General features: G+C 45.2%; 1 protein-coding gene across 6 annotated transcripts in view; it reads left to right on the top strand.

Annotated features, from left to right (window-relative positions):
- CCDC149 (coiled-coil domain containing 149) overlaps positions 1–27,499 on the top strand; it is a 95,923-nt gene that overhangs the window by 32,930 nt on the left and 35,494 nt on the right. For 5 of the 6 annotated variants that reach the window (XM_049630392.1, XM_049630394.1, XM_049630395.1 and 2 more), the window contains exons 2-5: positions 2,564–2,725; positions 4,950–4,988; positions 9,767–9,826; positions 19,141–19,248. In XM_049630392.1, coding sequence (XP_049486349.1) covers positions 2,564–2,725; positions 4,950–4,988; positions 9,767–9,826; positions 19,141–19,248 — 369 coding nt within the window. The remainder of the gene's footprint in view (positions 1–2,563; positions 2,726–4,949; positions 4,989–9,766; positions 9,827–19,140; positions 19,249–27,499) is intronic. The other variant, XM_049630393.1, reaches the window with a different exon arrangement.

Raw genomic sequence — 27,499 nt, 5'->3', positions numbered from 1 at the left:
TGCAGATTCCTGAGCCGGTTCCAGATTCCAAGTCAGTGGGTTCCCTGAGCTGGGGCCGGGAACCCGCATTTTCATGAGCATCCCAGGGGGACGTAGACCAGCATTTTCTAGTGTTCCTTCTTGGTGCTGCCACACCGGGGTCAGGGCGCTGTGGGGGAGGTGTCCCCACCTTCGCCAGGGCAGCACCGCTTTGAGCTGCTGCAGCAATGAGGCTTCAGCCTGAGGGTTCTACTGATAAAAATAAGTGACACAATGCAGTTTTTGCAGTTGGCTGTTCTAGACCATAGCAGAAGGAAGAGCAGTCCAGCAGCGGCTTCCTCGAGACCACCCTTTTGTTGCTGGGGCTCTAGGTTCCGTACAGAATGAGTTTGCTTTCTTCCCCTTTGGTGAAGGAATAAGTGTCCTGTTTTCCATGCCCTGAAGGGACTAGAACTGCAGGACTGCACTCATCAAATCCCAGGTCACGGGGCCTTGGCAAAGGCCTCTGTGCCTGTTTCCTGCTGAGCACCTTAGACCCAAGGGAAGGGAGTCCTCTTACTCACAGCTTCCAAGGCCTGATTTGGACCTTGCCTTGGGAGAGAAACAGCTTCTCTCTCTGATCCCAACAGACTGCAGTTCGAGGTCAGGAAACTTGAATTTCCACTTTGCCCTTAGGTGGTGGCCCTTCCCTGTTCTCCTTCAGTAGACCGGCTGTTACAGCCAATCTTGCCTACAGCACCTTACGGCGTCTCCATGCAAACTGGGGTTTTCTTCCCCAAAGTTGGGAGACTAAGTATCTTTGGGGCCTCAGATTTGGATCTGATCAATTGAAGGGACAAGGGTGGCCATCTTCCTGCCACCAGGACTAACAGCACTGACAACCCAGGCCTCTGATCTCGGCCGCAGAACTGGAGGCACAAGGGCAGATCGGCTAAATTGTGTGTAAATGGGATTTTTCCTGTGAAATCTCAATACCTCTTTTAGGATGTTGCAGTTTAGGGTTTTTGAGCCACTCTCCTCTGATATTTACTCACTGGGGATTTTACTCTTGAAAAATCACAGTGGCAATACAACCATTTTGCTTCCATGAAGGCGATGTCAAAGTCTTAAAAATCCAGGACGTTTTAAGGCAGGATTCCAACCTCATTACTGCCAGGAATAAGATTCACCCAAGGTGGAAGTGTCCTCCCTTAGAACGCAAATCCGTCTCAGAATGGCTTTTCTTTCCCCTTTGTTTTTAAAGCTAAGCAATTACTTTTTTTTTTTTTAAGGAAAAAAAAATTGTGCTAATGCACAAAACTCTCTTTTTCCCCTTTCATTTATTTGAAATTGAACTTAACAAAGTCAGTTCCAGGCAAGCACTATATATGAGTAATGCTTTTTGTCCATAAAAGAGCATTGACTCCAATGGTACGGGAGCGCTGATTCTCTGCTTTGTGTGAGCGTCCATAATGACAAAGTGCTCATGTCAGAGTGTATAATGAAACTATAAATTGTTTTCATGAATGCTCTGAATTTGGTCTTTTACGGGGCAAATTCAAAAGGTATTTAATGCCACATTTCACATATGTGAATAACGCCAGACGGTGTAATATATCCAATAAAAGTAAAAGAGTCCCAGTAGGGCTCACAGTGGCCCAGGTGGTGGATGATTATCAGGTGAGGGTAGTTCATGGTCAGGGGCGGGGCGGGGGGGCGGCGTGGTGATGGGGAGAAGGAGGGACAAAGATACCCTGTATCTCTGAAGAAGAGTTTCAGCTAGGTACACTCAACTGTTTGGGGGTAATTCAAAGTGTGGCTAAAATACTTAGCTCACAGAGTGGGTCTCTGGGGAGTGGGTCTCTGGGGAGTGGGTCTCTGGGGGTGGGTGCCTGCATTGGAACCATGGGAGTTGTACATATCTTGGTGGAGTTAGTGAACAAATGTTCTCAGGTGAGAAAATGTCTGCTGGGCTGAATGGACAAGTGAAATCTATTGCAGTGATATATAGTTCAATTAAGTTATTTTTAATAGCCATTTTTGTATTTTTTTAATTATAGAATAGTCGTAAGGGCTTATTCTAGAGAACACAGAAAAGCATAAAGAATAAAATCTTTAAAAACACATGCAAATACTTTTGTTACCAAGAGTTGTTAATAACATTTTTTTCAAAATTTGTATTGAATAGTCTTTCTGTGTATATCATTCCATTACATTTTAATACGATTTTACATAATCTTATCTGGATATATACATCCTTTTAAAACAAAATTTGGTTCCAACTATCTATCTGTGTCATTTTTTTTAAAAATATTTTGCTTTTTTCCGTTATATGTCGGTTAAATTATTTTATCTATTTACCCCAGTTTGCCAAAGTTCACAAACATATAAGGCTTTTTGGTTCTGTCACGAGAGGAATACATCATGTACCGTAGCCATCTTTAAGTGCACGTGTCATTCACTGATGTCTCTGGGCATATGACCTCTAAAAATAAAAAAGGCGACAAAACAAAACCAGCCCCACGGGGTCTATCAAATACGGCGTGTGGCAAACGGAGGTCCATTGATGTTTTTGACCAACAGCTTGGATTTGTTTGTTTTGCAGTACCTAGTGTGTAAAAGAAAGCTGGAGAGTAAAAAGGAAGCTCTGCTGATCCTCTCCAAGGAGCTGGACACATGCCAGCAAGAAAGGGACCAGTACAAACTCATGGCCAATCAGCTTCGAGAGCGCCACCAATCCCTGAAGAAGAAATACCGAGAGTTGATCGTACGTGTTACGTCCCGGTGACGTCCTTGTCCCCTTATGACACAAAGTGGGTTACACTGGAATTAAAATTTTAAAAAATAAATAAAGCAGGGATTTTGACATGCCATTTCTTTAAAAAAGAGGGGAATGGGGCGCCTGGGTGGCTCAGTCGGTTGGGCAACTGACTTCGGCTTAGGTCATGATCTCTCAGTCCGTGAGTTCGAGCCCCGCATCGAGCTCTGTGCTAACAGCCCAGAGCCTGGAGCCTGTTTCAGATTCTGTGTCTCCCTCTCTCTCTGACCCTCCTCTGTTCATGCTCTCTCTGTCTCAAAAATAAAATAAAACGTAAAAAAAATAAAATAAAATAAAAAATAAAAATAAATAAAAATTAAAAAAAGGGGGGGAAAAAAAAGGATTGCATTCAAATAGTTCCAAAGTGGAAATATTAAGATGTGAAAGTTGTCACCCATTTCCTCCACAGCCCAGCCCTAGTTGCTAGCTGATGTATATGTGGTTCCAGGCCACCTGCTTTGGAACCCGTGAAATAGGCATATATACCTATGTGTTTATGTGTGTTTATATGTGCTTACTTATTAATTTATTTGTATTGGACTTTTTATCTTTGTTTTTTTTTTTTTTTTCGTCCGTAATCTCTATACCCAAAGTAAGGCTTAAACTCACCAACTGGAGATCAATAGTTGCATGCTCTACCGACTGAGCCAGCCAGGCACCCTTTTATGGGGCTTTTAAAATAGGATGCATATTATAAATCTGCACTAGAAGCCGCTAGTAACATGTGATTATTTAAATCTCATTTCACATTAATTAGAATCCAATAGAATTGAAAACTCCCTTCATCAGGCTCAGTCATCACACTTCATGGGCCCAGTCACCATAGGTGGCTGGCTGATGGCTGCCATATTGGATTATGTTGGTATAGATTTCCACGATGGCCACTGTATTGGACAGTTAGATCTGGGACATTTCCATCATTGCAGAGCGCTGTTAAACAGCGTTGTGTGAATATTGTTCCAACATTTGCTCTTTTCACTCAGTACTTTATTTGGGACATCTCTCTAGGCCACACGTACAGATTCAATTCATTTTTAAAAAACAGTTGCAGAGTAAGTTTCCCATAATTTCTTTAACCTTTCCTTTATCCTGAGCATTTAGATTCTCTCTGGGTCTTCATGTGGCAGGATTTTTAAGGATACAGATCACACTGAAATGGAAGATACCAACTACAGAGTCCTATTTTGCTTCCTACTTTTTTCTCTCACAGATACAGTCTCTGTTTTGCGGTGCTAACGCTGTTGCTAACGTTTAGCTGTCTGCACTGAGATCGTTATCCTGGAACAGAAATAGAATAGAAAGATTCTGCAGGTTAAAATAATGTCGACTTACACACGGGCAGCATCAGATAGAAGAGTTTACTGAACATTTACACATTCACCTGAACCTGAATTCTCTTTATTCCCAGGTGGCCCAAGAGGGAGAGGAATCAGGTCCTTTTAAGACAGAAAGCCTGTGGACTGGAAGAGCTCAGTTAATTCTTGCTTATTTTGAGCATATCCCTTCTTCCCTACCCGCTAAAAGTGTTCTGCCAGTAGAGCAAACTCAAGCATGTGTGGGTCCACTATTATTCCTTTGGATCTAACTATTTAAAAGACGAATTCAACTCAACCCAAATGAAATATTATCTTAGTTTTGGCTCTGTTCAAAAATAATTGTGATAAATCCAGTTTATTTGTTTGTGTCACATAGTTTTAGAAAGTATAGGGATGGCTGGATGGCTTAATCGGTTGAATGTCTGACTTTGGCTCAGGTCGTGATCTCACAGGTCATGAGTTTGAGCCCCATGTTGGGCTCTGTGCTGACAGCTCAGAGCCTAGAGCCTGCTTCGTGTTCTTTGTCTCTCTCTCTCTCTCTCTCTCTCTGCCTGTCCCCCGATTATGCTCTTTCTCTCTCTCTCTCTCTCTCTCTGTGAAAAATAAAAGTAATAAAAACATTAAAAAAAAAGAAAGTATATATGTTTCGTTGGAACTGATTTCCTAGAGGTTTTTCCAAAATAACTGGTTCCGTTTATACTTTTTTCTTAAAGTATATTTGAATTTGGCTCAGGACACTATTGACTGCAGAGGGCAGGAGCGGGTGGGTCTGAATTTAGTTCATAGTTTCGTTTGGTTTTTTGAATCCAAGCACATATATTGTTTTTAAGTAAAATGTAATATTTGTTTCTTTGTAGGATGGAGATCCATCACTTCCCCCTGAAAAAAGGAAACAGGTAAGACTTATTCCTGAAGCTTGGTAACTCTTGGATTATTCACACTGACGCCTTACAATGACTGGGGGATCAGGGAATCCCAAAATGTGTAGAGAGCTTCCTTACCAGCAAAACTCCCACGCCATTTATGTTCTTTTCTCCTAAATGGTAGTCAATGTTCTTTACTGATGAATCCATTCCCCCGCCCCCCACAAATTTTAGGTGCTTACTTTTGTCACTGAACAAATCCTTAGATATTTGTGGATCTGTTTATGAACTTTCTGTTCTGTTCTCTTGAGCTTCCTGGGTAGTTCCGGGGTTGTACCACACTGCTCTAGTTGTTTTGGCTTTATAATACTTGAGACATCTGCTTCGGTTAGTCTCCTTCCCTTTGCTTTTGCTTTTCACAACTTTCTTATTTGTTACTTTTTCCAGATGAAACTTACATTTTATCACACCTTCCTCTGATCCCACCCAAATAAACAGACCTATGGGTATTTTGATTGGGGCTTTGTTAAATTTATAGATTAATTTGGGGACAGTTAAAATATTCATAACATTAGGGGTGCCTGGGTGGCTCAGTCGGTTAAGCGTCCGACTTCGGCTTGGGTCAGGATCTCACGGTTTGTAGGTTCAAGCCCCGCGTTGGGCTCTGTGCTGATGGTGCAGAGCCTGGAGTCTGCTTCAGATTCTGTCTCCCTCTGTCTCTGCCCCTCCCTCGCTCACACTCTGTCTCTCTCTCAAAAATAAACATTAAAAAATTTTTTTAAAAAAAGGATTTTCATAACATTATGTTCAGGAATATTATAAATCACATTTCTTTTAATCCAGTTGTATATACCCATATATATATATATATATATATATATATATATATATATATGTTGTTGTTTCCCAAACATCCTGTTTTGTTCATTGGTGACATACCTGGCATCACATATAAATGTGTTGGGTCCATTTCCCTGAGATTTTTTTTTTTTAATTTTTTTTAATGTTTATTTATTTTTGACAGAGAGAGACAGAGCAAGAGGGGGGGAGGGACAGAGAGAGAGAGGGACACAGAATCCGAAGCGGGCTCCAGGCCCCGAGCTGTCAGCACAGAGCCTGACTCAGGGCTCGAACTCACAGACCGCGAGATCATGACCTGAGCTGAAGTCGGAGGCTCAACCGACTGAGCCACCAAGGCGCGCCCAACCCAACCCCCGTGAGATTTTTGATGCTGAGTAAATAGTATGCCCAAGGTGCACACACACACACACACACACACACACACGCACACATACGGGGTATTTACCCTTAAACACCAGCTCAGTCCTATGGTTACCCATTTGGTTATTTGGTTCTGCTCATTCCTATACTCTCTTCCTACTTTAATTTGATTATTCTGCAATGCTCCAGGTTTGATCTAAAGGCAAATTTTGCTATGGAGCTAATTGACTTTTTTTTCCCAAACAAAATTACAAGGAGATTTGTCATGAACGGTTTAAAATTGGGATCCTCAGTCTGGAATTGCTAGATGTGTTTGTGTTTTTGGTGTCTACGAACAGTTATCTTTGTTGAAATTTTAGGAGTTTGTTAGTATTCATGAAGGGGTTTTACAGTTTAAGTGAATTCGCGTTCCGTGACTTTATAATACAAAATTTACACTGACTGAGGAGAATCTGATGAATTCCAGTAAGTCTGTCAAGCTGCATTCTTACGGCTCTGAAAAAAAACCAGTTCAGGTCCTAAGCACTGGCTTTTTTAGATTTGCATATGGCGTTCAGTTTCTGTCCCTTTAGGATTTGTGTGATGGTGTGACTGGCTCTGCGTCCTTCCCACCTGGCTTAGAACCTCTGACTTGCTGCATGGGCTAGAATGCGTTGGGGCACAGGTGACAGAAATTCCAAAGTGTTCAGTGAAGAAATCGATGACCTCACATAACCAGAAGCTCAGAGGTAGCATGTGCTGTTTCTTCTCCATCGTGTGGACACCTTCTCTCCATGGTGCCACACCTAGCAAACAAAAATACAAATAAAAATACAGGACACCTGGGAAATTTGAATTTCAGATAGACAATTGGTACTTTTTTAGTATAAAAGTGTGACCGATGCGGTATTTGGGACAAATTTATACCAAACATTATTCATCATTTATCTAAAATTCAAATCGAACAGGGCTCCTGTGTTTTTTATCTGATCACTCTACCACTGTGCCGATTTTAACATCAGCTTTCTCTTGACCTGAGTATCAGCTTTCTTCTCAGGCAGGTTTCCCTAAGCAAGAGAGGTAGAAACCCCAGACATGGAATAGAAGTCCTTCTCTCCAGTCTGACTGGGCGAGTGTAGGACATGCTACCATTTCTGGTCTACTAACATTCACTAGGAGAGTCTCGTATGGTTTTTTTTGTTGTTGTTCGTTAGTTTGTTTAATTTTTTTTTAATTTATTTTTTGAGAGAGAGAGACAGAGAATGCGAGCTGGGGAGGGGCAGAGAGAGAGGGAGAAACAGAATCCCAAGCAGGCTCCACACTGTCAGCACAGAGCCCGATGCAGGGCTCGAGTTGACGAACCGTGAGACCAGGGCCTGAGCTGAAACCAAGAGTCGGACGCTTAACGGACTGAGCCGCCCAGTTGCCCTGAGAGTATCATATGTTAATTGGCTTAGATTAATCACCCAGGATAGAAGGGCTGCCAGGAAGCCGGCCGTAACACCCACGAAACTAATTGTGTGGCCTCGGGAAGGTTCCTTTCAGTGTCCAATTCTCAGCTTTCTCATCCATAAAATGGGAATCCACATGGTACCCACCATACAGTGTGGCTGTAAGGAACAAATGAGAGAGTGCAGGCAGAGTCCTCACCACGGTGCCTGGCACTGGGTGAGCACCAATAAATATTTATCATCCTTTCCTCCGCCTTATCCTCTTTTTTAATCAATTGTATATTAGTGTGTCGAATCTGTCTACCACTGCCCTTGTCGGGACCCTTTTGTTTGCCTTTGACAGCTTGAAGTAGCTCGGGCCACAGAGGAGGTTCCTGGCTCATAGGGCCTCAGAGGGGTTGGTAATTAACTGGTGTTGGAGCAGAGTTTGAACCCCTGCAGTTTACTCAGAGCAGGTGCTCAGAGCCACCGTGACTCAGTACCTATTTATTAAGCATCTCATGGGTGTCTTGTGCTAATTTAGACAGTGGAGACACAGGTGTGAAAAAGTCAGAGCCAACTCCCTGAGCTTATAGAACTTGCATTGTAGTTAGAGTGACCATACCTTCGTTTTTCCAAGAATGTTTCCAGTTTATCCTGGCATAATCTCTATTAGTGCTCCTTTCCTCTCTCCAAAATCTCTTGGTTTAGACAATAAGTAATATCATCACCCTAATTCTAGTACAGATGCTATGAACAAACAATACAGAAAATAATTAAAATATATTGGATGTCAATGGCCACTGGTGCGATGGGGAGAAATGTAGAACCCGATGCAAGAGAGAGAATTCTGGCTTAGTATTGCCAGGAAACGTCTTGATAAATATTGGTGGGGGGGGGGGGTGATGGAGAATAGTTCCATTATTTGGAAAAATAAAGAATTTTACCCATTCAAAATATATTTTGTCAATTTTATTTACTTTTGGTTATTTTATTTATGAAAGCATGTGACTGGTCTTTGGGGAGTTGGTGTTAAGATGCCTTCTTCCTTAGCTCCTTGTGGGGAAGAAAATGCACCATTAAATGCTTAGTCACTGGTGACAATGAAACTTTCCATTTAGCCAGAAGCAAACAGCTTTGGCATACATGTGACAGGATTGGAAGGGAGAAGCACAATGATTTCCTTAACTTTTTCCTCTGGGAAGAAGGGGTTAGAAGCATGCACTCTGACCTAATGCCTCCTATATCACATTACATGCTTATCCCAAAGGCAAACCAGTGGGTGACGTATTTACCCCTCTCCCTGCAAAGCAAGTACATCTTATATAAGCAGAAGGCACTGGAACAAGAACGAGCTGTCGGGTTAATGGATGGGACATGGAGGTCAAGAGATCCACCTCTTGGAAAAGGAGGAGAGGCCACACTGAGCATCTCATTGCCCATCAGCCTTGTTTCTTGATTTAGGAGGAAGAATCTCTCTGGTCTCTACTTACTGCCCCCTTCCCCCGTTGATTGCTCAACTCAGAGGGACAGATGGCTTGATCATTCTGTTATGGACTGGATGTTTGTATCCCCCCCCTTTCATATATTGAAATGCTCCTCCCCAGTGTGACGGTATTAGAAGCTGGAGCCCCTGAAAGGTAGTTGGGATGAGATGAGGTCCTGGAGGTGGAGGCATCACAAACGGGATTAGTGCCCTTACGGGAGTCATGACAAAGCTCGCTCTCTCTGCTCTGCTCCCCGCCCTGCGAGGATACAATAAGGAGTCACAACCAAAGCGGGCCCTCACCAGAACCTGACCATGCTGGCACCCCAGCGTCAGCTTGTCAGCCTGTGGAACTCTGCAAAACTAAATTTCTGTTATTTGCAAGCCACCCAGACTGTGGCACTTTGCTATCGCATCTTGAGCTGACTATAAACGTATTTGAGGGTTCTTCTCAAATGTAGGTGGAACCAATACCACATCCCCAGCCTTTGTAGTGCTTTGTGCTCTTCAGAGACCGTAGAGGCACACGCGTTTGTACACACGTGATCTCCCAACTCTCTCCTGAAGTCACACGGACAAGTTAGGTCTTCCGCAAAGTCGCAAGGTCGCATCGTTGGGTAGCAGTAGGTGGTAAGAGGCTGGGTTCTGGTGTCCAGTCATACTGATTCGAATTTCACCCTTCCTTCCACTTGCAGCCTGGGGGAGTACAGGGGAGCTGCCTGACCTTTCTGAGACTCAAATTCCTCCTCTCCAAGGTGAACATCATGACGAGGCGTATTCACAAAGCTCTTATGAGGCATTGGTATGATAATGCTTGTAATGCTCATTGCCTGGTACTTAGTGAGTGCTTGGTGAATGTTTTCATGTTTCCTGTGACTCGTCCAAGGTCACACAACCAGTTAACAGAGCAGAACTAAAATCCATGTCAGCTAACTCGTAGTTCAGTGCTCTCGTTCAGGTTTCTTTGTTCTAGATTCGACTCTTAGACTGAGTGGGGAGGAAGCATAGTCAACATTTAATCCAACCCATTTTGGAAGTCCAGACATTCAGGTGCTTTAATCAAAGCCCTCTCCTTAGAAGTGGTGGAGAACCAGAAGCAGCTAGGAATTTCTACCTGGGAAGCCAGTGTTCTTTCTTGTGGCAACCAGTGTCTGGCCATAGATAACTTTCCTGCTTCGTCTCCTCCACAGAGGACAGACCAGAACTTTCGTGTTTGTAGTTCTAGAAATATAGTTGTCGAGGCTAAAGAAAGCCTTAGAACTTAGACTCCTTTTTAAAACAACTCAATTTCCGATGTCGAGCCATCCATTCCAGAAGCTGTGAAGAAATCGTGACAACAGCGATGGCCTAATCGCTTCTCCTGGGATGTCGAAATGAAAATTTGTTCTTGGTGCCCCCAGCACATCCGCACACAGGGTACCTCTCTGCACTGCACTGAGAGATCACCAGAAGATCTCAAACAACCTTTGAAATCTTTTTCTTCTGTTAAGCAAGCAGTTCCTCCAAAGGAGACAAAGGGAATTTAAATTATCTTGGGTTAATATTCTTAGAAGATGGGACTCTTTGGGGTCACAGCAGCACATTTTCCCCATTCAAACTCCTCCTTGAGTAAACAATCAAACGCATCTTTGTTTTCCCCTGTTTTGATTTTGAGCTGACACATCACGGGAGATAATTCCTCCTGGCTTAAGGGGGAGTCTCTGCTTTCTTCCCTTGTAGAGTGATGGCTTCTTTAGACGGTGACATGTGCCAGAATTCTGACTCTGGAGAAATCAGAGCATGCAGGGGCCCTTTGGGGGATGGGAGGGAGCCTTTTATTTCAGTAGAAAAGTCTTCTTGGTCAACCTTTTTTTCTTCCCCGGTGACTGCAAATCAGAGCAACTTTGTATACGCGCCCTGGTTTGATGCTCAGAACCTAAAACTTCCTTCAAAGATCTTGAGTGCTTTGAGATGTTTCTTTTCATGACTCTTTGAACAGCACGACTTTCCTGTCCCACCAGGGACACTGGGAAGAAGTGCAGGCCCAGCCTGTGGGAGCCCTCCCACATCTCCGTGACAGCAACTCTGTTCTGAACACCAGTGCATCTTGCTGTCGGTTCTGTGAATCCTTGCGAGGGGTTTGGGAGGAAGGTGAGAGCACCCCACCCCCATCCCCCAGTTTACAGATGAGGAAATGTAGGCTCGACAAGTCCAGACAACTTGAGAGTTACTAAGGGGGGCGGGGGACACTAAGTGGCAGGCACAGAATCCTAATGGCCAAGATGAAGCAAACGTTCATCGTAACAGCAGCCTCCCAGATCTGTTGAAGAGTGTGTTTGCCTGTGGGCCTGGAAATGGGTTCCTTCGCAAGTGTGTGCTTTGAGATGATGAGGTCAGAGTAGGCTGCTGAGGGCCCCTTGCACAGCCAAAAACTATGTATGGAGTGAGCTTTGGCTGGGTAGTTTTTTTTTTTTTTTTTTTTTTTGTAAATAAGAAAACTGTCACTGTAGCAGAGGTTGTCATCTTGGCAGTTGCTATGAATAGGGGGTTCCTTGCTCAGCAAAGCGAGCTTCAGTCTGTTACTATTAACACAGGAGCCGCCATAGACCAAAGCAGCAGAGTAGAAATTGCCATTAAATTTGCTGTCAATCACACCGCTCAAGTATACTTGATGTTTCATCAAACTTTTTTTTTTTTTTTTTTAACTTTCTTGTTTAACCTAGCACTTTCCCCTATCAAAGGTGTGGGTGTAAGGAGTCCAGAGCCTCGGACTTTTTAACACCTTGTCGAGCAGCCTGTTCTAAGTCTGGTCTCTGTCTCTTTCCCACTCACCCTCTCTTTTCCTTACTGTTCTCCGGGAAGTGCATAGGTCAAGGTTTTACTTCTCTGACTTTTACTTATTTTTTTTTCCCTCCCGCTTTTAAATTGTCGTTTTGATATGTCAGTCAACTGAGAAGTAAGTTTTCAGAGTTTTTGGTATACATCATTTCTACACTATGATGGTGACTAACTTTTCCATGGCTAGGTTACTGCAACACTGTATAGCTAATAAATTACCGAGATTGAGGATTGTGTGAGAGATTGTTCCTGGAATGTTGCCCCTGCCCCCTTGTTGCTGATCTGAATCATTTAAGGACTTCCTTGGAAACATGTGGCTCCTCCCCTTTTTCTGCTCTCCCCAGCGTCTGGGCTAGTGCAAGTTTAGAAAGTTAACCTTAAGCTTTTTATCACTTTATTTTGCGTTGCTTTTCCTCTGCCCTGTTAGGTTCAGTACACAAGGGCCTGCAAATTTAATCGACAAAAGACAGAAGAACAAAAGTATACAATTTTGTGAATATTTATATGAATGGGAAAGTTCACAGATGAAGTGAGACTCAAAGAAGTCGTTGACTCGGGGCTTATATACCGTTTTAATAAAAGAAAGGACGTCTGGGCTTCAAGGGATGATAAACTGTGGGAAAGTGACTAGGAAATGTACAAGGAAACTAATAGAAGCTAAGGGTTATTTTAGTAAGGTTTGTTTATGCAGACTCATCGGTGTCAGGGGCTGCTCTCTGGTGATGAGTCTCTTGCTTCTTCCTGGTATGGAAGAAGATGGAATACTTCACAAAGGGAAATTTATGCCCTGCATTTAGGCAGACATGGGGAGGACGGAAGGAAACTGTCTCTATCTGTGGACTCTCAATTGCCTTCAGCTCAAAATATCCTTATGGCAAAGTGGAATATTTTGTAATGGCATATTCTGATCCCCTTCATATCCATCTTTTCTTACGTCAAGGAGAATGGTATGTAGTGGATCCTTTTTTTTTCCCTCCCATAGAAAAGATCCGGGGCTGTTTCTTACAACTAGTATCCTGAAAACCTTCCTTGTGCATGAGTGTCGATCACTTGATCATTGAAAGCAAGAGTCCTTAACAGTAATTGTCATTGCCAAGTTATATATCATTTACTTTTTAAAAAATCTCCCTCCCATCACTTCTGGTAAGTTTAAAAAAAAAAAACTGTATTGCATCTAGAATGAACTTTTCTGACATATTTTATGGCACGTAGAGGGGAATTGAGACCTAGTGGCAGAGGCACTAAGCTAAGCTAGAGCTTAGTATACAGTGGGACTTGAAGAAAGCCGGAAAAATGACGCCCCCCTGCCCATGGGACTCTGCCTCGGTGAGAATTTCTGCCCCCAAAGGCGGAAAGGTTGGGGTATGAGATCCACACTGCTCTCTCAACTTCCAGATCTTTGCCTTCACATAACTATCGGGATCTGTGGCCCTCACCTCTGTGCAGAGAGAATTTCCATGAGCGCCATGGTGCCCACACCAAGGATTGGCTTTGGAAGCACGCTTCTGCAGACATTGCTTATAATCGGGGGTTGAATTGTTCGTTGATGAAGGTGTGTCAGAATGTTCCAGCTATGTCCTCATCAAATCTCCCTCTCCTCTCTTCCCCATCACAATTTTACTGAACTTCCAGCCAGAAAGAGTGATTGCGATATATGGGTCCTATGATACATTCCACTGTATTCATTCCCCTATTATCAGAGCTAAAATGTCAACCTTTCACATCGGCCCTGGCTAGATCTGAATATTTAAAAGAGGCTTCTCTTTAAACCTTTTTATGTTTTGCTGTTTAAGCTACCTCCTGCCCCAGAGACTTAGAGGAAATAATTTCTCAGTTTGGTTTTCCTTCCCAGTGTTAGCCTGTCTGCCACGCTTTGTCTGACATTTCCTTTCTATAGTGCTGCTGTTGCAAACTGATGGTCACAGAGTCCTTCTCAATAACACAGAGACAGAATGCTCTGCATAGCTGATAAATTATAAGCAGGAGCCACGTGTTAGCTTGATGGATTGTTATAGTGAGTGTGTGTGAGTCATGGGTGTTATTTTTGGTCAAAAGAATTGTGTGAACTTTTCTCCTCTATTTTGAGTGCTTTGATGAAATGTACTACTTTCTTTTCTTTTCTCTCTTTATTTCGCCCACCCCCCTTTAAGGTATACGGCAAGGGATTAGGTACCATATCAGAACAGTCATGTTCTGGTTCCCAAAGTTACTGTTTTGGAGTTGAAGAGGCAGAAGGACTAAACAGACTGAACAGGAAAAAAGAAATGTGTTGACAGGAAACTCAGCCTGTGAAATGTGAAATTACAGTCTCCCTGCTTTGAAGCAGGGTGCCTCCCCCACCTGGCCCTCCCAGAGAGGTCAGTTTCAAAGCTGGGGGAGATTTACTAGAACCTAGCTTGGGGGCGCCTGGGTGGCTCAGTCACTTGAGCTTCCGACTCTTGATTTCCGATCAGGTCAAGATCCCAGGGTTGTGAGATTGAGCAGCGTCAGGCTCCATGGTGGGCACAGAGATTGCCTGAGACTTTCTCGCTCTCACTCTCGCTCTCTCTGTCTCTCTCCCTTCCTCCTCCTCTCCCTCTGCCCCTCTCCCCTGCTTTCTCTCTCTCTCTCTCAAAAATAAAAAAATAAATTAAAACTTAAAAACCTAGCTTGGAGGCTGTGTGCTCCTAATTCTGCAGCTACCATAGAAATGCCTGACTTCGCTTTAGTAGATTGCTTTTCGGCTGCCTACAGAGCAAATAACTGTCCCATCACCGGTTCTGCAAGTCACTATTTGCTAAAGCAGCCCTGTCCTCTGCTTCATGTGGCACTGGAACCTCTGACGGGGGTCCGGGGTCCCTGCCCTGTGCTAAGGAGAGCTTGTTAAGCTCAGTGCTTTCCAAAGTGAGGCCCAGGGACCATGCCAGGGGGCGGGATAAGCACAGAGATGAAGTGTTCAGAAACTCATGGCAATTTGACAGCATGATTTTATGTCCGTTGAATCTAACGAACACTTGGGGTTTTATCCTTTCGTCTTCTTAAGTTCATTTTTCTGGTAATGGATTATCGTACTTTACAAAAGTTCTGGTCTGGGTCAGGTTGGAGGCTGAGAGCAGGCCATTCACCACTGACAGATGGACTTGTACCCGTGTAGCTGCTACATCAGGCTTCGGAGTGAACACCAGGCTGCCCACTACCGGGGGCTCTCAAGCCACTGTTGATCCAAAAAGGAAAGGGTTTTTTTTTTGTTTGTTTTGTTGTTTGGGTTTTATTTATTTATTTATTTATTTATTTATTTATTTATTTTTGGAGGGGTGGGGGTAGCCTTTTATTAAGTTTCCACTGGCACTTTAATTTTAATTTTAATTTTTAAAACTTTTAACGCCAGTATAATTAACACGGACTGTGACATTAGTTTCGGATATACAGTGGTGATTCAACCATTCCATACATTACAACCTGTTCGTCGTGATAACCGTTGGTGTCCTGATCTCCCCCACCAGTCCTCTTACAAGCATTTCTCTCGGAGAACCTCTTCCGCCGCCTAAGAGGAGGCAGGTCCCGGGAAGGTGAATTTTGCTGTGTCTCCTGCAGAGGGGGTGTGAGACGCCACTTCCCCGCCCCTCCTCCGGCGGCTCCCCTGCCTGTGGCGGAGGGATCATGCTTGCTGAGCTAATGTCTGGAAGACGTTCTGGGGTTCCGTGGAGGGGAAGTGGGGGCGGCCCCCTCGGGGATAGCTTCGCTAAGGAGGGAGAACTGCGGCCGGAGGGGAGGGGCGGGGAAAGGAAAAGCAACAACTGAATCATCACTTCACCCTGGGGTCAGCCTGCTCTTGCGGCCTTGAACTGCCCAGCAAAATGGAAATCTTTGGGGCACCTGAGTGGCTCAGTCGATTTAAGCATGCAGCTTCAGCTCAGGTCATGATCTAACGGTTCGTGAGTTCGAGCCCGGCGTCGGGCTCCGTGCTGACAGCTCAGAGCCTGGAGCCTGCTTCGGATTCTGTGTGTCCCTCTCTCCCTCTGTCCCTCCCCCAGTCGCTCTCACTCTGTCTTTCTCAAAACTAAACATTAAAAAAAAATTTTTTAATGGAGATCTTTGATGTGACGGGAGAGGGAGAGAGGGAAGCCAGTGCCATTCCCCCCTATCTGAGACTTTTCCCTTCCCACCCACAAGGCTCACACTTAATCTTTTTGCTCTTTTAGTCTTGATTTAAATGTGGCCCTTTCCTCAGACACAGTCTGTTCCGTCTGCCTACCTCATTTTTCTCCATAGCACTCATCATGCAACCCCTGGGTCATTATGTATTTTATTGCAAGATAATATAATTAATTTAACATCATCTATTCAAACGTAGTTTACAAGAGCAAGGGGTTTTGTCGCTCCTGCTCGGTGCTGTATCCCCAGAGTCCAAAACAGTGCGTGATGCATGCTAGGTGCTCAATAAATACTTGCTGTATAAGTAAATGGACGAACAGGGAACAGTGAAGGGGCAGGATCACAAAGGGGCCAGTTGTGTCCAAGGATGCATTCGGCCACGTCTACCCAACTGTCCGCCCAGCGGTTGAGTTGGAGCCACTGGACAGGCACAGTCAAGGGGAGCTAACCACCCTTTAACCAGCACCTACTTTACCAAGCACTGCGGTAGGTGTCCTATGTTCATTATTCAGCTTAGGGATCACATGAAGCATGTATGGTTAGCCGCATTTACAGACAGGGAAACCCCAGAGGTTGAAGAATTCCCACACGGCCACCCAGCCCAGTAGGTGGCAGAAGGTGGGATTCAGCTTAATCCATCCGGTTTCCACAAATTTCCCAGAATAGTCAATTGGCCGTAGTATCTCTTGTCTTTTTGCTTTTTTACCTGTAAGATGGGAATTAATTTTCCTGGTAAGAACAGCGAGCTGGGGAAATCAGAATATAGTTAGTATAAAATACGAACTTTGCACACATGCGGTTGAAAATTAGATCGCGTTGTTGAGTCACACGGACTTGGTTAAATCCAGCCAGTGGGGATGAGTCCAGTTTTCATGTAGGACTCTGTGCTTAGCACTGGCTTCAGTGTTGGTACGTATTGTTGTTATTCCAAATTCCCCACTAGGCTGAGACCACAAACTCCAGACTCAGCATATTGTCTCTCATTTAGAAAATATTTATGGAGCACCTACTACGTGCTTGGGGTAGATCCATCGAGAGGACCAAGTTCCCTGCCCTTCATGGAACTTCTATTTTTGTAGGGAGAAAGAGGCAGGAAATAAGTAGTCAGCAGCAATCCATGAACTAAATTACATGGTGTGTTAAAAGGTAGCATGGGCTATGAATGAAAAAATTAGAGTAGGAGAAGGGGCTTGGAAGATCAGGGTGGAGGCAGGCAGGTTGCACTGTTAGATCGAGTGGTCCAGGTGGCTTTTGAACAAAGGCCTGAAGAAGGTGAGAGAGGGAGGGAACCAAGAGGTGTCCTGGAGAGCATTCCCATCAGAGAGTACAGAGCAACCGTGCAGGGATGGGAGCATGCCTGATACGCTTGGGGAACAGCGAGGAGGGAAACTTGGTGGGAGCTGAATTGGAGTGGGGGAGACCCTGAGGGTAGAGACAACCTGATACCCCAACAGATGGGACATGGGAGATGAGCTAGAGTGCGGGGTCAGGGGTGAGCCAAGCCAGAGCTTAATCTTCCTATTCTCTCACCTTCATTCCCTTTTTATAAAAGTACGTGATGTAATATAGTATTCTCAAGAGTATTAACATTTTTTTAAAGCAACCTTCCTTCCTTCCTTTCTTCCTTCCTCTTTCTTTCTTTCCTTCTCTTTCTTTCTTTCTTTCTTTCTTCCTTTCTTTCTTTCTTTTTCTTTCTTTCTTTCTTTCTTTCTTTCTTTCTTTCTTTCTTTCCCTTTTCCCTTTTCCCTTTTCCCTTTTCCCTTTTCCCTTTTCCCTTTTCTCTCTGTCTCTCTCTCCCCCACCCCACTTTCTTTCTTTTTTAAGTAGGCTCCATACCCAGTGTGGGTCTTGAACTCCCGACCCTGAGATCAAGTTGCATGTACTGACTGAGCCAGCTAGACGCCCCTCCAAAGTATTAGCACTGAGCTTTTTGGAGATTTGGACACTGCAGTTGTACTCGTCCCCTAATGTCTCTGGATGTGGGTTTCATCAGCTATAATATGAAAGGAATCTTCTAGATAATCTTTAGAAGCCCCTGTACTACTATTGCTGAGTGATTCCTTTCCAGGAGTCATGTTCTCATTGCTTGCTTCTTTCCCTCCTTACTTTATTCATTTACTCATCGTGAGTACTTAAAACATTTGCTGGAACACGAGCCCTCCCTGGATGCTGAGGAAGCGGAGAACAAAATCTCTCGTTCAAAATAGCCTGAGGTCTCCTTGCTAAGGTTAGGTAAGAAGCTATGAGCAAGGCGAGAATCAGAGCAAGCTGCACCCAGCAAAATACAAACCGTGCTGTAGGACGAGCAGCCACGTGACGGCATCTCCAGGTTCGGGCCACCCGTGAAAGGGGGGTGGGCCCGGTAAGAGGTGCTCACGTGCTCCGGGAAAGCAGGCAGTGATGGTGTGACGGGAAGCTGGCTTGAGAGCGGGAGGCTGGTGAATGGAGAGCCATCCACATGGGCCAGAGGGATTTGAGTCTGAGCTGGAGACACATCCTAGGGAGGGGGTGACATCCTCATGCTGGTACTGCAGGACTAGAAGAGGAGAATAAGGAGGTGAGAAAACCAGCCCAGGAGACTGGTGGATTGCCTCTGGACCCCGATTCCGGAAGTGGTCGCTCACCCCTCGTCCCCTCTCTGGCTGCCTCATTTTGTGACCGAAATTCTAGACCCTGAGGTAGCACAGAAAAGCTCTTTAAACCAGTTCTCTTTGAAGGGGAAGAAAACTACCTAAACAAGGAAATAAAGCTTTTCCTGTATCGTTGGCTCAACATTTAGAACTGACCTCTATGGCCATTGCAAGATTTTTAGTGCAGAGCTCTTAAAATTGTTTTCTAAAAAGTCGAATGTGGCAGACTCCCCCCGTTGCTCGTCTGTGAAGCTCTCCTGGAGACCGAGCACGTCCCCGCGCCGAGGTTCACGGCCAACGTCGTTTGCCTCCATGCAGCTGTAGAGGCGTGATTTGCACCCTTGCTACATTCGTGCATGCGTTTACTCTAATGGGCTTTGTGTGGTTGTGCTGGGCCTGGACGCCAGCCTCAGTGAGCCTCGCAGAGCCCCACATTTTATCCACTCCTGTGTTTCTGAACGTATTTCATAATATGTTGATATTTCCAGGCTAATCTTGCACAGCTACTGAGAGATTCTCAGGACCGAAATGCACATCTGGGAGAAGAAATTAAAGAACTTCAGCAAAGGCTTGCAGAAGTCCAGGGTGACAATAAGGTACCGTGAATATTTAAAGGGAAAAAGCTCTGCCGTGTAATTGTACACTAGAGGTTTATGTAGAGCACATCAGAAAAATGTAATGCAGCATTTGCTGAAAAATTTGTTATAGATTTTTACATTTGCAATGAAAATTCACAGTTTAGCATTTCTTATCTTTATTACATTGCCTTTGTGTGTGCACGCACGCGTATGTGCGTGCTTCTGGGTTGCTCTAAAATATTGCCACAACCCATTATAGAAGTTTCATTATGTTCAGCTTGGTGGTGAATAACATCGCGGTTGAGGGCAAAATAAAACCCCAAACGCTATACTTTCCCCCTTCTATACAAATAATGGATTTGTGGCTCAGATGATTTGGAATTATTCACATTCAGTTTTGAATTTTAAGCAGTCATCCTACTAATTATGTTCACATAACCAATTTATTTTATTGCTAAATTTGGCAATTTGTATGGAACATTGCTCAAAATCCGCTGCGTGGTATTAATCAAACTCCCCTGTTGGCAACGTTAATTATAAAATATGAACTCATAAACTCCAAACTGAATGTGTGCGCTCTCTCTCCCAGCTGAAGCTATGAACAGAAGTACAATTGAGAGAAAGGAAGAGAAACTATCAAAGTTTAATTCTGTCCCCCCAAATAATTTTCTGTTTGGCCACGATAGATTGATGTTCAGCTCCTTGCCAGAAGCAGCTCTCCTGATAGAGATGGCCACTGGAGTTTCACGCAAGAAAACTGCATGGCAGGGAGGAGGTCCTATCTTGGGAAATGCCTCTTAAATGTTACCAAATTTCCTTGACAAATGGTGGAGGCATTCACTGTTTCTGGGAGCTGTTGGTTATTGGAAGGCGCCATTTTGAAAGACGCTGGCTCGTAAAAAAAAAAAAAAAAAAAAAAAAAAAATGCACGAAGTGTCTTGAGTTTTCCAGAGACTTCTTCATAACAAAACAGAGAGGGTTTTACGCTCCTGCTGGCTTGAGAGGCTCGGTCTGAGGGCCAAGTGGCAAGTCTTCCTCTGTAGTGTCTTCTCCACTTAACCTGCCTTTAAGTATTTTTTGAAACCTCTTGGATTTAACATATGTATTTGAAAAATTAGGCTTTACTATTCTGGGTCATGAAATTGGGGGTGGGAGAGAATGCCTAAAGAAGGGTTCTAATTAACACTGGACAAGCTAATCAGGCCTCTGGTGTGGCTTTATTCACCACTAAAAGGATTTAAGTTCTGTAACCTAGGTGTTCGGTCCATAATTAAGGGCCAGACCTTCTTAGTCACTTCCTCAAGTGGTAACAGGAGGACAGGGTTTTCTAGAGAATAAAATGAGATGTGTTTAACAGTTTCCTTTAAACCCATGAAAATACTACAGGAATTTTGGAGACATAATAAATCCACGGAATACTAAAACATTTTGAAGATGGTATTTTTGGATTTATAGCCCTTCCTGATTGATTTTTTTTTTCTTACTTTATTTCTTTCCCCCGCCCTTACATTAGCTCCCCCCACCCCCCAACTTTCCTAAATATACCTTCTGCTTCTTGTTTTGGTCACTTTTAACTCTGTCACCTTTTAGACACGTGGTATTTTAGGGATCGATGTTTGCAACTGGTATTTCAAGGGAAAAGAGGGCGCGTGTGAACGTGACTGTGTATGCGTGCACGTGTGAGTAGGTGCAGGACTCAGCCTGGGGATGTGCATGCGTGTGCACCAGTAGGCACAGGTCCGGGCCTCCTTTTGCATTGGCACAGTCTGAACTTCGTGATTTGTTTGCGCTCTGGGTCTTTATTCCAGTAGCTGGACACATTTATCAGACTTTGTTTTCTTGCTCAAGGTTTGGAATCTAGTGACTCATATTCATGGCCTATGAAGTAATTCGCCTGCCAAAAGGTACAGGAAAGATGTCAGAATGTTCAGCAGACCCCCTGTCTCAGTATCTAGCCTCTCCTCCTCAAAAAAACACCAGCTTCAGTGAGCCCCAGAGGTTCCATTGATTCCCATTTGCATCTAAAGTTATAGGGCTGATTTGTTTCAGATCCCCGTGAATCATAGCCACCCTCCCCCCACCCCCACCCCCAGCTGTCAACATGAAAGCCAGATTACTCATTCGATAATGACACCAGGCATCTTGGGAAACTCAGAGGCCCCTGTTCCTAGGTGTGTGGTGTAGAATGGTTAGCCCTTCATTTATTTTTTTCTAATTCATCATGTCACTAGCTGCTTCAACCTTTCCATTGCCTTCCAAATCCTGTCCAACCTCCTTGCCATGGCGGGCTAGGCCCTCCAGTATTTGGCCCCTACTGATTTCTCCAGCCACATCTCTCGCCACTAGTCACCTCATGCTTCAGCTCAGCAGCACTAATTTCAGCCCCTTTGTTGAGCTGTACTGCCTTGTGCCTCAGGGCCTTTGCACCTGCTGTTTGCTCTGTCTGGGATTCTCTTCCCTTTTACTCTGCTCACAAACTCCTGCTCATCGCTTAAGTCTTAGGTCAAATGGAGCCTTCTTCAACTCTTAGGGGCCCACACTGCTCTGCTCTTTCCCCTCTGCTTACACTTGTGTGGCACCCTCACCCCCAAGAGTAAGCTCTTTGCAGGCTGAATTCCTGACTGGTATACTGCAGTATTGCTAAGAATTGGCGCTCTTAGTTCCTGATACGTGAACATTATTTGATAAATCTTTATTGAAGACATGGAGTGGAATAAATGAATGAGTGAAGGAATAAAACAAATGAAGGGAATGAAAAGGAGAGCAAAAACGTTCAAGGAAGAGGAAAAGGGAGATGTAAAGGAAAAAGCATACAAGAAAATATGCAGACTGAGAAAACAAGCCCTGGTCGTCATCAGTAACTCTATTTGTGGGGTGAGAATAGTTTAGAAATTTGGAGAAAAGCAAACCGCTTCATCCAAGTAAAAGCAAAAGCAAACCAAACCCCAGGTATGAGACCTTGGGAAGCCCTTGTGGAGAGAGCAGAGGGTCTGAGGCTGAGCCATGGTGGGCTCAGGGTGAGATTCCTGCTCAGAGGTTGGCTCAAGCCTGTCAAAATCAAGAACACTCAATAACTGCTGTTGTTGGGCTCCTGACTCCTCCCCCCGCCCCCTCATTCCAAACAGAAGGGCCGATGGCATCATTTTATGAGCAACTGTTAAAGTACAGGATTTTTATCTCCAAGTTGCCATTTTAACTGATGATCCTTATCCGTATTTTGGGAAGCCCAGATTCTAGATGTTAAGTACATTTAAGAAACAAGGTGATAGGAAATTACTTGCCTTGGATATTTTAAGGTAGACTAATTTTTCCATTTGTTCAGCTAGAGCCTTGTAACCCTATGTGCCATAAAGCATTTTCAAACAGCCTCTTGAAAGATTTGTTGCCACCCTGGCTTATAAGCAGCTTAGCCCTCCCATGGGGTGGGGAGGGTGGGGGTTTCCGTGATAGGGTGGGGGGGGGGGGTCCCATGATCAAATACCACCTGCCATCTCTCTGAACTGTGCCCAAGAATTTCTCGGGGCTCCTGGAGGGATGCAAACCCCTCATCCGAGCTTGAAGAGAGGTGTGAAAAGGGAAGCCTAGTGGGCACCCTCCATTTCCCTGATAATTCTAGTTCTGAAAGGTTAATGAGGAAAGAGGAGGCACGTGGGGAAGCAAGGACTCACACTTTTACAGATCACCCTGGGAAAAGCTTTTCATGGGTGGTAGATTGCCCCGGGCTCTCAGTGAGTCAGTCTGTGAGGCATAAGGACCAATGATGAGGAAAGACCCGGATGAGGCCGGGGCCTCCAGTCTCAAAAAGCAGCCCGCTGAGAGAGAGCCGTAGCTTTCCTTCTTACCTCAGAGGTCTGCCTGCTCCGAATCTTCTGGCCACTAAGAAAAGAGTGGATTCAGGCAGAGGGGACCGGGAGGAAGAAGGGGTTCTCCGAGAAATTTAAGGAATGGTAAGAGGCAGTCAGGAAAACTAGCAGAGTGCATTTGGATCCGATAGCCAGAAGTCAGCTGGTAGACCAGCTCTCTAAAAGAGGAAGCCGGGCTGATAGTGCCTTGCCAACTTCCATGACAAACCAGGAGGCCACCGAAGTGAAGGCACTGACCTGGGAGTTGGAAAGATTGGCACTCCTGGAAAGGCCAGCTGCAGCCTTGCCCCTGTCAAGTGGCGTCAGGAAATACAGCCCAAGGGGTCCAACTTTGGAAATCAGGAGGCCCCAGGTTTATATTCTGGCTCCACCAGTTACTATTTTATGGGCGCGAGCAAGTTGGCTTTCTCCCCTGGCCTCAGTTGCCTCATCTGGAAAATGGGAGTAACCACACCTCTCCTAGATTTGTTGTTAGGTTTTATCAGGTATTTCATCAGTGCATGGTTGGGGAATGGCTACACCCCGCTTAATGCTCTAGCAGCCGTGGATACATCCAGGAATAAGAAAGACAAGGTGCTCATTCTCAAAGAGCGTATATTCTAGTTGGGGAGACACACGGTAAGAAAATAAAATACATAAGATCATCAGACAGTGGTTAGTGCTGGGAAGAAAGCAGGACGATGAGATTTAACGTGTGTGCGTGCACGCACCTGTTTGTAAGGGTGTGGCACCCAGTAAGTGTTCCATAAAAGGTTAAGTGTTGCTGGTATTTTGGCATGACCTGGGGCCAGATTGGCTTACAGTTTTTTTGTGCGGGTATGCCACCAGGAAGCTCAAGGTCTTTCTTTCTGTTGATCAACTGTTTCCAGCGCACTGGGTACGTGCCTCCCAATAGAGACAGAAACTGTGGTAAAGAGCGTGGCACCTGCAGGGTGGATCCCCCAAACTCAGCACTCCTTGTGGCCACCCCAGACTTTGCCAGCACCAAGCATTACTGCTTTGGTACAGAGCTTCTGGAAGCTTCCTTGCATTTTGTGTGCCCCTTGCAGGGTAACCACCTAACAGAATGTGCCAGGAACAGGAACTCAGGTTCCCATTGAGCACTTGGTTTTCTTGTCCACTTGCTTTTATTTTTCTTCATTTTACAGATTATGGCACTTGGGTGCAGAAGAATAGTCACAAAATGCAAGTGTCCAAAAGCAGGGAAGTTCAGGTGGACATCTGCTCCCAGCAGTGTTCCACGTCCACATTTCCTGGGCCCCCGCCGGCCACTTTAAACGTAGCTGTTTGTCATATTGTATAGACACGAGGTTTTGCCCTTAATAATGAGCTTTATGTTACACCAGCTGACGGTCTTTAAGCACCTCTGTTTTATCTGGCGTTGGCACCATAAAATGATGGAGCCCTTCTGTGAACATACCTCTATTGACGTGGGACTTGTGGATGGATTCGGAGCGCAAACCAATTAAGTCAAAGCCACGAGCCAATAAAGACAGACCAATGAGCATGCAGGTGACTAATTAAAGTATACTTTGTTTCAAAAAAAAAAAAGATAACAACAAATGAGTGCTCAGCTGTGGCTGTTTGTAATGGTCCAGGATGAGGAATCAGAGAGCTCTTTGTAAACAGTTCCTCTTTATGCTTCAGAGGAGCAGAGAGATGTCCTAGTCTGTAGGAAACCCAAATGAAGAGAGCGCACTAATGAAAAGCTCTTACCTTGGGGCATTATAGAAATTAATTACAAAGAATTAAAATGAAGGATGAGAGCCCCTCACCTGCTTCAGCCCCACCGTATCCTGCTCTAACTGGGATCTTGATAGTGAACTAGAGGCAACGCTCAGTTCAGCCAGCAGCTGATTCCCTAATGTTCAGGATTCCCTAATGTTTTGCTGTCAGATGAATTAGACACATTTGGTCTCAGAGACTGTATTTGAGTCCATGCTGCCTTATTTAAGCGTGTAGCTTGGGTGGCCCATGAGACCGGTGGTTTTGAACAGTCATCCCATAGACCATGTGCTTGTAGTTACTTTTTAGTAGAGAGCAGGCTCTGAAAGCGATCTCATTTTACAGCCCACCGTATCCAAACTACACTAAACTACCAAGAAATTGAAGCAGCCTTAAAACTGCTCGGTGGGACCCTATAAAGATTGTGGCTCCGCGGTCAGTGTGTACCGAACTGTCCAAAGGTGATTCGGGGGCTTCCTGACTGTGTGATCTTGGGCCAGTCGCTTGACTTCTCTGTGTCACGGTTATTCTCATCGGTACAGTGGAGATGTCAGCAGTACAGCGGATGGTTCGGTTCAAATCATTTCACCACGTCGTTATTGAGGACCCAACCACGTGCTATCTGGATAGGGCAGGAAATAGTGAGTCCCTGCCTTCACAGGGCTTCCACTCTAGTAAGGGGAGATGAGCAGTAACCAAATAAATAAATATATTGGTATTTCACAGATCCGGAGATGAAGTTTTTCACATTTGAACATCTCTGACCTACAGTCACTGGTATCATGTTGTTACGATTGCCGATTTTTATTCTTTTTCGAGACACGTCATGGTGGGTCTTCAACGTTGATGGAGTTTTATATTTGATGAAGCACAGCATGAGATGTTGGAGGGTGTTTTAGCGCTACAGGAGAAAATTACTCAGAGCACTGTGGAGTGCAGCCCGGGGAAAAGACGGGTTGGTGGGGGGAGCACCGTTTATATCGGGTGGTCGGGGAAGGCGTATCTGTTCACGTGCCCTTTGCCCTGAAGCTGCAGGGCGTGTGGGGGGAGGTGGTCAGGTAACCGAGGGACGAGGTGCAGAACCCGGAGGCAAGAACAAGCTTGGGATGATAAAGTCGTGGCAGGGAGGCCATTAGACCTCTTAGGAGAATCACATATGAGAAGTTATACAAACGGTTAACACAGAACTCGCTCCGTCGGGGGAATGCTGTGCAATGGCTGCCATAGTCGCCGTGGAGAGAGCCAGCACCGCATAAACTCCAGAACCCTAGACTGCCAGCCAGGGTCGACCTCCCAGCCCTGCCATTTACAAGGTTGGCAACGTGGGCAGGTCGCTTCACCTTATCTGAAGATGGGGATGTCACAGTACCTCCCCGGGTGCTTGCTGGAATTACCTGGGTTCATGTGTGTGCCTCCCTCGGGTGGCAGGGGAATCTCTCCTGTAGAGGACACGACAGTATCTGTCTCCTGGAGTTGTGACAAGCGTGGAACGAGAGGCTTCCTGTGTTTAAGAAGTATTCAAGGACCCCTACGGTTAAGCCAGACGCCGCTATGGGTGCTGGGTATTCCATTGCATGTGATAAGGGAGGCTCCCGCTGGGGTGGAGCTGACGGTAGGGAGGGTGCAAGAGACTGACGAGATCATTTCTGGTAAGTACCATAAAGACAGTGGGGCAGGGTGGTGTGAAGGAGAGCCATGTAGGGATGAACGGCTCCAGCAGTGGTATCCATGGAAGACTTCATAGAGGGGAGTGACCTTTGATCTGAGACCTGAAAGAGTTGAAAGGAGTGGGTTCTGGACAGACCAAGAGGATGTGCAAAGGCCCAGAGGCAGGCACAAGCCTGTGTGTCTGCGGCATTGAAAGGAAGCCGGCGAGGCCAGAGAACAGAGAAAACGCAAGCGGCTGGAGATGGAATCAGGAGGCAGATGGGAGCAGCTCACGTCCTCATGTTGTGCCTCATCAGCCCCGCTGAAAACTTGGGCATGGATTCCAGTGCAATGAAAAGCCACTGATGATATGGGTAAGAAGAGCTTCTAGCACGTTTTTGGGTGCTCAAGTTGGGTGCTGGTTAACTGGGAGACGCTGATATACATAGACCCCAAAGAGCTCTTTTGCCTCTTCTGCCTCGTGTGGATACAGCAAGAAGATGGTTGTCTGTGAATGAGGAAGCAGGCTCCCACCAGAAACTAAATCCTCTAGAGCCTTGAGCTTGGACTTCCTAGCCTCCAGAACGATGAGAAATGCATTTCTGTTGTTCAGAAGCCACCCAGACGATGGCATCCTATTATAGCATCCCAAACAGACCAAGGCAGGAATTGGTACCAAGAAGTAGGATGTTGCTATAACGAATACCTAGAAATGTGGAAGTGAATTTGGAACTGTGTAAATTGGTAGGGCTGGGAGGGTTCAAAGTTGCGTGTTAGATAAAGCCTATGTTGCTGTGAATGGACCATCACGGGCGATTCTGGTGAGGGCTCAGGAAGAAAAGAGGCGAGCTGCAGAGAAAGCCTACATCTTCTTGGAGAATACCGAAGTAATCCTGAGCAGAATATCGGTGGAAATGTAGACAGTGAAGGTCATGGATGATGTATCGGAAACTGGGGGGGGGGGGGGGGGGGGGGGGGGTTGTTTTTTGTTGAGTTCGCAAAACAGCGTGGTCGGGTGTTTTTCTTCTGTGTGG

The sequence above is a fragment of the Panthera uncia genome, chromosome B1 (genome assembly GCF_023721935.1).
Source record: "Panthera uncia isolate 11264 chromosome B1, Puncia_PCG_1.0, whole genome shotgun sequence".
NCBI classification, from domain to species: Eukaryota; Metazoa; Chordata; class Mammalia; order Carnivora; family Felidae; genus Panthera; species Panthera uncia.
This window is presented reverse-complemented; position numbering and strand designations above follow the sequence as displayed.